Source organism: Leptinotarsa decemlineata, unplaced genomic scaffold (genome assembly GCF_025532065.1).
Source record: "Leptinotarsa decemlineata unplaced genomic scaffold, Ldec_3_MD MMD2_tig00026307_RagTag_RagTag, whole genome shotgun sequence".
NCBI classification, from domain to species: domain Eukaryota; kingdom Metazoa; phylum Arthropoda; class Insecta; order Coleoptera; family Chrysomelidae; genus Leptinotarsa; species Leptinotarsa decemlineata.
In genome coordinates, this window is record NW_027412681.1 from 12,569,027 (window position 1) to 12,582,503 (window position 13,477).

At 33.7% G+C, this 13,477-nt stretch overlaps 1 protein-coding gene across 2 annotated transcripts in view; it reads right to left on the minus strand.

Moving 5' to 3' along the window:
• LOC111502706 (NPC intracellular cholesterol transporter 1 homolog 1b) overlaps positions 1 to 13,477 on the minus strand; it is a 111,637-nt gene that overhangs the window by 17,777 nt on the left and 80,383 nt on the right. For both annotated transcript variants that reach the window (XR_012466989.1, XM_074181005.1), the window contains exons 17-20: positions 12,203 to 12,341; positions 10,949 to 11,112; positions 5,051 to 5,309; positions 2,536 to 2,717 (exon numbers count right to left, since the gene is read on the minus strand). Coding sequence is in view for 1 of the 2 variants with exons in the window: in XM_074181005.1 (XP_074037106.1) it covers positions 2,536 to 2,717; positions 5,051 to 5,309; positions 10,949 to 11,112; positions 12,203 to 12,341 (744 nt within the window). In the remaining variant the exon portion in view is untranslated. The remainder of the gene's footprint in view (positions 1 to 2,535; positions 2,718 to 5,050; positions 5,310 to 10,948; positions 11,113 to 12,202; positions 12,342 to 13,477) is intronic.

The window sequence follows — 13,477 nt, forward strand, 5'->3', positions numbered from 1 at the left end:
ATTGTGGATACTAACAATCGAAACGTCGTAAACTAACTTGGCTTGAAATCTCTTCACTTTTTTATTTTTATCTTTATTTTCATTTTGTATTTATTTATTTTTATTTTTTGTTCAATTGTTTTATTTTTACTTGTATTTCATTTCACTATTATTTCATTTCAGGTTTTTTTGCTCAATATAATTGTTATTTACAGCTATTTATTTTTAATTCTTCTTTTTTTTCTAGTTGTTTCAGGGATTTCAAATCATTTTATATATAAGACAATGGAAGTCCGAACTAGTGAAATTCATCTTATGTGAAGATTGAGTTTGACATGTTCTCTCTGTTGCGATAATATAACATTTTTTTTGTTTTGTCAACAAAAGTTTTTTCAAAGGAGAATCTGAAATTTCGTCCATTGAGGCAAATATTCAACATTTTTTTAAAAATATCCTGATCTTTTTATTTTTTGCCAGTGGAAACCTTTATCCAATAGTACGATAATCAACATTTTATTAAAACAACGATAAACATAAAATAAAAACAACAATAAAAATTAATTGGCGCTCCGGGGCGACTTCATTGATTCCACTGGCGCATTTGCTTTTTCAGCTGCAGGAAAACCCGCAAAAACCTGCAGCACCACATCATCTGAAGATCTTGACCTAACAATGTCCTCTCTCTTATAAAACAAAATGTAGGGTGTCTCCAGAGTCTCCAATAAATTCAATGCATCGCCAGAACACTTCGTGACACGATAATTCGAAGATATTTTGTAAACATTATCAACAATACTTTTCATTCTTGGACCTTATTTTTGAATCAGTTGATATTCCACACCGAGAAAAAATCCAGATGTCTCTTTCTCTATTTACCTTTCAAAACAGAGAGAGAGATATCCTATTTTTCGCTAGAGGTGAGAGTTCAGCTGAGTTGAAAATAAGGTCTCTGGCAGTATGCGAAGAAAAATATTTCTTGTATTCTGTTGATGCGATTTTATTTTACTCTTCCCTTTTCTCACATCATTATCTGCAGCTTTCAATCTTTAGGATTTTCTCGATTCTTCACCTTGCTCTTTCCATCTTTCTTTGCTTTTGCTACAATGTTGTAGACTGTTGAGTATAGTCGGTAGTAACTCCCTACCGACTCTGTCTCATTTATGTTTCGACTTATGATTGCTCGAGAACCATTCACTGTAATCTTTGCTAATTCCAATAGTTTTGTCGAAATGTTTAGTTTTTATTTTCCTTTATTAATTTTTTTCTTTCTATACAATTGAAATCTTTGAAGGGGTTGTCTATATTGTGGTCATGAGCTTGTCAATGTTTATGTGAATGGCATCTATAATTGATCTCCCTAAATCCTAGTTGGTGTTTTAGAGTTTCTCATTCCTGTGGTGTCACAGATGAGTAAAATTTGCAGATGGGAAACTCCCCACCTTTCCTTTGGAGTTGAAGGTTGCCGCTTCGTTCACTAGGACATTCAAATTTTTATTCTTTTCTGGAACTATTCTCAAAGTTTCATTATTATATTTCATCACACAATAAATTTTGCAGTCTAAGAAACAATTTATGGCAACAATTTATTCAAATGCCCACAAACCAATATACCATCAAAAGTTCCTCAATTTCTATACAAAATACTAGAAAAACAACACAGTGTTTTTTAAATCTGCATATATTTTGGAGAAATTAGTAGCGATTTCCATTGATGAAACTGATGAATATTTCGTGTATTTCTATTCTAAACTAATGTATTGTTATTTATAATTGGCAACCAGAAAGAATAAAAGTACAAAATCTCTATGGATTTCAAAAATAAATTGAAAAAAACATTTTTGGAGAAATAAACTCTCACTATTGAAGAAAAAAATGTTTGTCATGTTTTGTTCGTCTTTCATTTGTTTTGAATTCTGTTGAAATTCCCAATATAAATAGATTTGTTTCTTGAGATGAATAAAGAAACAGTTCAAGTTGAATAAAATGAATGTAGGTGGCACAGAAATGTCAAAATATTACTGAGAAAAATTGTTTTAGATGAGAAATTCTGGCTTTATAAAAAATTATAAAGATCGAAAAATATACCGAGCGTCTTAACACTTAAAATATCAAGTATAGGGTATCATTGAATTCAGAAAATTGTGTAGATTCCAAAAATGTAATAATATACAGGGTGTTCTATTTGAAAATTAAACGTTGATAAGATTTCCGGAAAAACCGGAAGATGAAAAAAATCTCACATCACGTCAAAAATTGCCTCTTTGTAAGCATAATCAATATTAATAGTTCCGTAAAAATAGGTGAAAGAATAAAGAAAAAAAGGAGGGTGTACCATAAGTCTGCGTCACACAGTATATAAGTATGTTCCATAATAGCCTGATTTATATCTACACCCAGAAATTTAGTGTGCAGCATGTCTAGGTTGTTTCCTACATAAACATTCAATGTTTATGGGGAAATCACAAATGAAATCAAATGAGTTGATAGGGGTCAATGAAAACATAAAACGAACAAAAAGTTTCTATTTTGTTTCACTCTGTAATCATTATTTCTTACCCGTAAGGAAATATTTCAACACCTGGAATGTCGATGGTTTTTGTCAAATTTTCTGCAATGTATCTGGCGTATTTCAACGCTCCTATAAAGTCTGAAGAATTTTTCGCTACGGTGTGATATGACATAACATAGGATGCTATTACGGTAGAAATGCCATTTTCATCAGTGATGTAGTTAATCCCCTGAAAGCATTAATATATTTGATTTATTTCTGTGCATTATACTTTATATTCAACTTAGGTCAAACAAAATTTATATGAAAAAAAAATAATTAAAGCTGTATACAGCATATATATTCATATATCTGTAGAGTAAATTACTGTCGGAGGAATTTTTTACAAGACCTTCATTTTGTAGTGGAGAACAATCATGTACAACTTAATTTAGTCGCTTTCTCAACCTGTGAGAATAAATATTTCTAGAGCGACATGAATATACGAAACCACTCAACCCAGGCATTCCTTCCCTAGTGAAATTAATTTTGTACGTAGGTTTCAAATGCAACAGAACACTGAACTTCGCTAGTTTTCAAAGAAGTTTGATGACCTTTGTGAGTTTGAAGAACTCTGCTGCTCTAGGCAAGAACTATCAACGTTTTCACCTCATTGTGTATGGGAGGTAGATTTTGGATGTCTGCTTGGAAGCCTTAACATGGTCTGGTAGGAGTCAAAACATAAAAAGTGATCTTCAAGATTTACTCAACCTCCTTGCCTTCTGCAGTTCACTGTGACCGTTGTTAGTGTCCATAAAAGAACGTTGCGGTGACTACGGAAGTAGACGGAATTATCTTGTACCATCTGTTTACCGGAGATATTTATAGAAGAAATACATTATCTTTGAGGTAACTACAGTGAGGTGAATTTGAGTATAAACTCCCGACGAATCTAGTCAAGAATTTAATTAATTCGGACTTCCATTGTTTAATATTATATAAGATGATTTGAAGTTCCTGAAATAACTGAAAGAGAAGAATTAAAAATGAATAGCTGAAAATAACAAATATATCAAGCAAAAAAACCCTGAAATGAAATTACAATGAAATAAAATACTAGTACAACTAATGAGATTTTTCATGAAACATTGTCAATTACCTTCAAACAAACGAATCTAGTCAAGTTATTGCTTAAAATATTTCTGAAATTTATAATTATCGTTTTTTAAACTTCAACACCCAACCTCGGTTTTTACAAATGCTGACATAAATGTTCGAATAATAGGCTCAACAAATTAAAACCGATTTTTTCCATTACATGTCAATGGAGCTGTATAATAAACTGCCTAATCGAATCACGCATTTGAGGACCATAAATAGATCTAAATAAATATAGTTTATAAAATAAAAAACACGCTTTTAAAGAACATCGAACTAAAAAGGTAGAAATATTTTTTTTAAATAAGCTTAAAACAATAACGAACGAAAAATACTAGTATTATTGTGAAAAAGTTTGATATACAAAAAATATGACAAAGCGCTCACACTTTTTTACTAGTATTTTTCGTTCGTTATTGTTTGAAGGTTATTTGAAAAAATATTTTTAACTTTTTAGTTCGATGTTCTTTAAAATTTTGCTTTTTATTTTTTTTAACTATATTTATTTTTCATTTTTTAGTTTCGTATGCTATGCTAGTATATTGTTTAGAAAAATGACCTTTGATATCTTCCGATTCCGCGAGGGAGCCAAAATCAGCTACCAAGCCCAAAGCAGCAGGCGCGCAAAGGAGGGTTACGTGTTAATAAAAAAAAATATTTTTTCAAATGAAGAAATACATGTAAAATGAGTTCGAATTATATCAAGGAGGATACGTACAGCGCCATCTGCCCGCGAATAGATCAAGCAATAATGTCGATAATTAATTAATAGATTCAGAACTATATAGTGTTTGCAATTATTCAAACCAAACGGAATTATAGAAATGTATATAGTGATGAGTAGGCATGAGTATATGTGATGGTATGTAAGTATGCCAGTAGATTCACATAATTTTTTTTGACATCATTCCATTCTACTAGTATGTTGTTTGTGTACAAGCTGTAATAGTCGGTATATTTTGAAATGAAAATTATCATTACTATTATTATTGTCTTGGGATCAAATGGTTCAACGCCGTTCGAAATACTACATCTGTCAACACTACATTGCTTAGTGAATTTTTGGAAATGAACAATACTATAACGATGATCCAGCCTCCTTATTCGCTAGACTTGGTTCCGTGTAACTTTTTTCTATCTTCCAAAATGGATGGCCGTCGTTTTTTAAGCATAGATAACATTGAAAGCGCCTCGCCGAAAGAGCTGAAGGTTATCTCAATAATCAAGTTTATGTTTCGAGGATTTGAAAAAGCGCTGGCACAAATGGAAGATTATTTTGAAGGCGACAACATTGATGCAGGAGAATAGATGAATATAAACGAAAATTCATGAACAGATAGACATTAAAAATTATAATGAAAACACATGGGTCATGATCAGTCAACAGATACAGACCACACTCATTCCATTCGCAACAAATCTTACCCCTGAGTAAGGAGCATGTCCTCCTTTGGAACAACTCGGATCGGGATTGTCGTTGAGGAAATGAGGAAGATATCTCTTGAAATATTCGTACTGAGTCATATTTCCCATCGAATCATAATTACAAAGGTCGCAGTTATCTGAGCCATAAGTGTGGGGGCAAAAATATCCATTCGATTTGAAATATTTGCAGCAACTGTCGCTTTCTCCCCATTCCTTGAAATCGTCCAACCAGGAACTTGCCTGAACTGACAAGTATGTGCTGAAACGAACAATTGTTTTCAATTCAAAGCCAATTTTATGAAGTAAAATGCTGTAAAAAATGTTGATATCACTTGGATGTGAAATTATTCGAAATCTAGTAGTAAAAATATTTCCTTCGATAAGTGGAGGGTGGCAATTTTTTTAAAAGTTCAGGAATAGCAGTTAGCTATCTGGTAACTGAAAGAGCCGTTGAATAACTGGGTTGTGAAAATGGGTGGTGTTGGAGAGCCTTTGAACCTGATGTTAATATTATGAATATCAGTTCGAAACGTCACTTTCTTATGCAAGTACGAAGGGATTTTATATAAGAGAATCTAATGAGAGAGGCAGGCAGCATGGTGTTTTGTTCTATTCTCCATATTTAACCATCCAACTTCCTTGAGCTTGTGAGATATTCTGTTTCTTCCTCTTATTCCATATATAAGTCTCAAACAAGAATTCTGGACTTTCTGAATTTTTTGTTCATAGTGACTTGTCAGTATCTGCAAAATTCAATTGTGCTAGTACTTAACTATCACACAACATTTTTCAATTCTATTGATAAGCAGTGCCTTTCACCATTTATCAGTTTGAGGAAGGCATAGGCTCAATGAATGAGGTTGTTGATGTGTTTTTCAAACAAGGTTGACGAGTAAATAGTAAAAAGCAATGGACCCAAAACTGATCCTTGTGGCACTCCGGCCTTCAGTTCCAGATTAATCGACACTTGAGAATCCAACCAAACGTGCTGCTTTCTACCTTCCAGATGATGGCCCATAAGTTTGAGAGCGTTATCAGATATATCCATATAATGAAATATATTTAGTAGGAGTTTATGATTCGAGGAGAATCAATATTGTGCACTTATCCTGATCCGTTGCTCTCATTAGGTCATCACTAATATGTAAGAAGTTGTACAACTATGACCTTTTCTGAATCTAGACTGTATATTTGGCACCAATGAGTTTCTCTCAAGATACTCTCTTAACTGTAATTCCATTGCCTTTTCCAAAACTTTTGATAATGTTGACAGAATACTGATTCCACGCAAGTTTCTGAATTCAGTAATATTACTTTTTTTCGGCAATCCTGGGGCAATCGAAAATGGTCTTGGTATCTTGTTTCATGGTGGTGAATCTACTCACCTGTTAAAAACATTTCTTCATTTTTATATACGTGTGAAATTGATTCTTAACAAAGAAAAGCTTGGTGTGGTTCCTGAGATCGTCTTCAGCCACTTCTATGAGTTTTTTTTTTGATAGCAGAAGACATTCAGTGCAGAAGAACTCGTACCCCAAATTATTGAACCATATGAAAAATGACAATGAACCAAACTATAGTGGGCAATTTCAAGAACATCAAATGAGACAAGATTCCTCATTCTCCTGAAAGCATATCTTGACTTTCTTACAGAGTTTGTCACTGTGACACCTATTTCAGTTAATTATATATTTTAAACTCAAGCAATTTAACATTGAATAGACCTTCGGGTACTACTTTTATGTGAGTTTTTATTTTTAATCAAGCCGAGTATGTGGAGTATTTCCCATTTTTGACATCACGTCTTTTGAATCTTTATCAATTACTTGGGTTTTACTACAGGACAGAGAGAAATACATTGTTATAGAGAGAGTCTGACAAATCGCATAAACGGTTTATAAAGAACAGCGGGGCGGTATAGGTCCTGCGAGTTCACCATGCTCAAGGTTAGAAGCTGTTCCTCTAACTTCATATTTCAGAAGTTTCTTCGAAGGTTTCTCTTTGTCATTCAAAATGTATCATCCATAATTTGAAAGAAAGCTGAAATGATAAGCTGTACTTATTTCCGGAAATGACTAAACATGTACAAACTAGTAGTCTTTGGATTATCTCCATCCTGAATCGAACTCTTTCAGTCCTATCTACGGAATCGAAAACAATATGTTCAGCTCAATGGTTTCAAATCTACCGAATATAGTGCTTCTTCCGGTGTTCCACAAGGTTCAAATCTGGGACCGTTGTTCTTCAATATATTCATTAATGATATTGCAGATGTTATAGATGTGTTTTTCCTTTTATATGCCGATGATCTAAAACTATACTGCCTCGTTGAGAACATAGATGATTGTGTGAACCTCTCAGCAAACGTAGGATGGGTTGTAGAATGGTGTTATCGAAATAACTTGTCACTGAGCCCGGATAAATGTAAGGTCATATCCTACAGTTTGAAAACGAATATCTTGATCTTCGATTATTCAATAGAAAGTTTCCACGGTGAGACCAGAAACATTTACTGATCTTGGCGTCACATTTGATACTGCACTATCATTTAATAGGCATGTCGATAATGTTGTAACCTTCTCCTGTCGTTTGTACGGATTAATTGCACGTAACAGTAGTGATTTCAAAGAAACTTCGACCTTAGGAACTTTATTATATGCTTTCATAAGATCAAAGTTAGAATACGCGTCAGTTATGTGGAGTCCCTTTTATCAATATCACATTGATAGAATAGAAGCAATTCAACGACGATTTTTAAAACTGCTGAGCCTAAAAACCGATGGCATTTATCCTCCAATAGGAACAACCCACTCTGAATTGCTACAAAAGCATAACTTTTGCAGTCTCGACAAAAGGCGTGAATATTATAGTGTTGCACTAACCTATAAAATTATCAAAAGCATAGTTGACTGCCCAACATTACTGGAAAAGTTTAATATTTGCATTGCTAGAATCTGTTCCAGACACCCGAATACTTTCTATATAAAAACATCTTGCATAAATGTTCTGGAGAATTCTCCGATCCATATCATATGTAAAGTGACAAATTCTGTTAACGATAATTTAGATATATTTAGTAGCAAATTGTCAATTATAAAATTCCACTTCCTAAAATAATTGTTTTGTCACTTATAATAAATATAAAATATGTAGTCTTTATAGTCACTTGTTCGTGATGTATTTATTATACTCTGTTATTTCCTGCTCTGTAATTGGGATATGTCCTGTAGAGTATTGTATTACAAATAAATAAATAAATAAATGTAGGAAGAGCTTTCTAAATTCGATATGGTCACACTACATGCGCGTTCGTTAGGAGATGGTGAGAGACAGATAGTTCTCAAGTCTCTTTCATTCTGTACATTTTTGTAAGCGCATATTTAGTGTATCTGTATATTCTGCTATTTGTTTTCATTACAAGAAGCGTGTTTCTGAAATAAGTGATTTTTGACTTTTTCGACATTTGGATGGCCATATCAACGATAAAAGAACATAGTGACGCATTTTCCCTTCAGATTCGTACTCAAAACGCGGAACATAACAAACGAGCAACATAACTAGTTCTTTTTGGTGTTTATGGGTCTTCCAACAGGGACTTCCGAAATTTGACAATTGATAACAGCCATCTTGTTGAAGCTACATCCATCAAATTAGTTGTCATTTATTCAGTCTGTTTTGCCAAATAACCATGGACGGATATAGCATTCAACAACAAGTGCAAATGATAAAATTGTTTTATCAAAATAGGCGTTCTGTTCGGGCAACATTGCGCGCTTCGCCGATTTTACGATCGCCATAATCGTCCTACCGAAAGGACGATTCGATGTGGTGGGTGTTCCCTGGTTTAGAAAACGATCGACCAGCACGAAAACATTGCCGCTGCCTGAGACAGTATGGAAGAGAATCCAAGGCAGTCGATTTTCGATTTCGCATCGTTCACAAGAATTCAGCTTTTCAGAGACCACAACTTGGCGAATTTTGGGTCGTGACTTGGGTCTGCACTCTTACAAATTTCAACTGACTCAGGAACTGACATCGACTTATTTCGCTGAATGGTCTCTGGAGCAGTTGGCAACTGACCCTAATATTCATAAAAAAATAAGGCCCATTTCTGGGCCTTATTTTTCGATGAAACATCGAACATGAGATTCAAGAGCGTCCAATGGATTCCGAAAAAGTCACTGCTTGATGTGGATTTTGGGCTGGCGACCCCTTAAGACTTTTTCTTTCCTGTGGGGTTTTCTCAAGTCGCAGGTGTATGCGAATGAGCCGTAAACTACAACGGTCGCCAAAGCCAACATAACCCATGCCATCGGTCAAGTCCATCCTGATTTATGCGCCAGAGTCATGGAAAATTGGATGTTTCGGATGCGCTCCACTCAGAGAAGCCGTGGCCACAGATAATGTCATTATTAGGTCTTTCAAACGAATGAAAAATCTTGATATCTCACACACGTCTTGTTTTATTTAAATTTTAAGATAGCAAGATAGTAAGATTTAAAAAAGACCTTATATATTGTGTTCTGTAGTTTCAGGTTAAAAAATGGTGTAATAAATTTATGTTAGGTTATAATGAGTGTCATTTATCCAATAACCGTTAGGAAAAATGTAAATGGCATTACGGACCATTTGCTCGTAGTTTGCAAAGTAAGAGTAGGCGGACAAAAAGTAGGTCCCAAGATATGTACACATAGAAATTTCAAAAACTTCAATGCTGATCTGTGTGAAATTGATCTCCTCAACACACTCTTCTTCATGATATTTGATCAAGATTCAATAGAAGGAAAAGTTAATTTTTTGATTAATTGTCTGACAAATCTTTTTGATAGGCATGCACCCCATAAAATATAAGGGTGGCAAAACCTAGAGCCCCATGGTTGACTGAAGCAATACAAAAAATGATTAGTACTAGAGAAAAAGCTTTGAATAAATATAAAAGGACAAAATCACCAGCACACTTACAGTTCTATAAAGTTATGTGCAACTATGTTAATGGTGCAATAAAACGTGAAAAAAAACCTTACTTCTGAAAGACAACAAAATTGTTAATATAATATCGACAGATATTCCTGAACATCTGAAGGATCCAGAAAAAATTAATGATTTTTTGGTGAATACTATCCCGTTTTCTGAACTTTCAGATGCACGTTTGAAGTTCTATAAGAAAAACCGATTAAATGATTGGAATTTTGAATTTCTAGAAGTTAATGATGTATTTGTTTACACAACTATTTGTGAGATCATTACTAATGCTATGGAATGTGATCCATTGAACTTGAGATTAATTAAATTATGCTGTCCTTATATAATCACTTATATAACCCATATAATAAATATCTGTTTTTCTGAAAGAGTGTGTGCAGTGGTTAAGGTTTTGCCGAAAAAAAGTATTATTACTGAGTTTAGAGACTTGCGTGGAATTACTTTTTTGCCAACAGTATCAAAAGTTTTAGAAAAGGCAACGGAATTACAATTGATAGAGTATCTTGAGAGAAACTCATTGGTGCCCAATATACAGTCTGGATTCAAAAAATGTCATAGTTGTACAAGTGCACTGTTACATATTAGTGATGACATAATGAGAGCAACGGATCAGGGTTAGTTCACGATATTGGTTCTTATCGATTTCAGCAGAGCATTCGATTCTTTGAATCATAAACTCCTACTGAATATATTACATTATATGGGGATATTTGATAACGCTGTCAAACTTATGGGTGATTATCTGGAAGGTAGAAAGGTAGTTATTTGCATAGCTGCGAACTTCGCCTTTTACTATAACTTTATATATGTAGTTAGAACTTAATCTTGTGATTTTTTTTGTGGTTGTAGTATTAAAGACGTTATTATTATATTAGTATTATTATTATTTTAAGATAAAAAATATAAGCGACTTACATGTTACTTTGTTTTGCCGCCATATATAGTTGAGTGCTTACAGAACTCGACGAACAATTGGAACCTCCACACAAGTTTTTGTAAATGTCTGGATCGAAGTAGTCTATCGGTCCTTTCGTCACCCAATAAACTGGAACACCTATTCCCAGTAAGCTGTTCATGAACTGAAATCAGGGAACACGTAATAAGGACATTGTTGTCGATCAATGAAATGAATAGTAATAAAAAATATGATTCGACTTCAAGAAAAAATTACCTCAAAATCATGAAAAAATATTTTTATGAGTGTATTTTGCTTTTCATGAATCTACCCCTATATCTGTATTGTTTACAATGCAATTTCAAACATACTTGGAACAGCTATTTCAGCATGTTGGGTAACATCAGTACCGGACAGGCGGTCCTCGATTGAAGACAAAATGTGACCAAGCCGTCGTCTTCATTTCGTTCAGGTTGGAGCCTGGCTCCCTTACCCTTTCAACTGATAAGACAAAATGTGAAAAACCAAGAACAGTACTTGATAAAAATAACTGCATGAAATCAAGCGAGACATAGGTGGAAACATCTATTGGTGTGACACCCAAGTTAGCTTGCCAAGTTTTTATGTCGGCGTTGGTGTATTGACCAATCAGCTGACAATTGCATCAGCAGAAATTTGGGAAATTTCATGGAATGTTATCGGAAAACGAATCAACACGTTTCTAGAAATGATATAGAATCAAGAAAGGTTAATGCAGTCAAGCTGCTGGAGAATATTTCCATTAAATTCAATAGATGAAGATTAGTACTACCCTGATCATTCCCAATTTGATTTCAATTTAAGAGTCACCAGTAGACAGCTGTTTGGGCCTGTTGGGCATCATCAGTACCGGACAGGCGGTCCTCGACATTGTCTTAAATCCTCGACATTTGCCTTCAATCGAGGACCGCCTGCTCGGTACTGATGAGTCCCAACAGGCTCAAACAGCTGTCTACCAATGGCTCGTAATTTGAAATTCAAGAATGTTGAAAACGGATTTGCTCAAATGAAAATATATTTATTTTCTAGTAATTTTATATTTGACTTCATGTGGCAACAATTCTTCCTTGACAGCTTACTTTTTTTTTCTTACAAGCTTTGCTCCATTCGAAAAGAGGAATGTTTGGTTTGGAGGATGTAGAAATAGTTTCAATTCACTTTTTAGGAATATCAGAATTTTCAAAAGAAACGTGGTAAAATTTAATGGAAACGTCATGAAAAAATATTGAACTCACCTCAAAATATTTGAGTACATGACTTCCTTGAGGCATCGACAATTTCTGATCTAGCCCAATTTCTATCCAAGAGCTAACTAGAACTGAAGCACACATACTCAATGTGAAAAGCAACATTATGATGCATCTGACGGGATACCTGAAATTAATTATTGTGAATTTGAATTTTTTTGAATTTTTGTGTTGATCGAACCAAAACGTTGAAATGAAATAATGTTCATTTATGTCAGTTAGCGGTCCATATAAAGTTTTTATTCGTGTGAAATGGCTCAAATTCGTTTAAAGTTTCAACTGAAAATTAGACAAAAGTGTTTTTATTCACTTCATTGAAGTTATTCACCAATAAAAACTACATATGTTGAACAGCCAACTGGTGAATTTTTAGAGAATAATGAAAAAGAGCCTGCAACTCGATTTAAACTGGCTTTTCGAGTAAATACGAGGTGAAAAAATTAAAAAGGGTGTATTGAACAAATGGTGTCACAATAATAATTCAATTCTAACGCATAGAAAAGTTTAGGAGGTTTTAAGGGTTCAATACACCCCCAATTTTTCTGGGCTAAACAGATTTCGTCCTATGAAAAAGATACTCTTACGATAAGAAAGCCATAAATCCATTTTCATTACAAAATGTTGAATAATAATTCATTGAATATTGGAAAAAAAACTATTTTGATTCTGTACTTTCCAAGGGCTGTAACTTTTTTTTGTGCACATAGGTATGTAGGTACCAGAATATATAATTCAATCTATGACCTACCTTTTTGTTACACCTTTTATAAATCTGTAAAATGTAAAGCATCAGGATATTTTTTTCAGAGCTCTTGATCCTTTATTTGATTTACTTTCAGAATGAGAACATTTACAATCCATAAATAATACAGCAATGTCTTTATCATGAGCTTTTTCTCTAAATTCTCCAACTCTGGATGACTAAGAGTTCAATCTTCAAAAACATTCAAATTATCAGAATCGAGTCTAAAATCTTTCAACAAGCTTCGTCTTGTCCCCATCCAAGAATAGCATAATTCAACAGTGACTGTATTAATGACCATTTCAAGATATTCAACATAAAAATGTTTTGGAGTAGTTGAATTTTGATAAATGGCATCCTGGGAATGTTCACGTTAAATGTTTTTCGAAAATAATATGTGAATATGCATTCGTGAATCGCATTTAGTTTTGGGTGGATCCATATTTGGCAGCTAACATTGATAACCAGTAACAGGCAGATGCATTATTGTTGATTGGTTTCCATCGTATTTTCTCCAAATC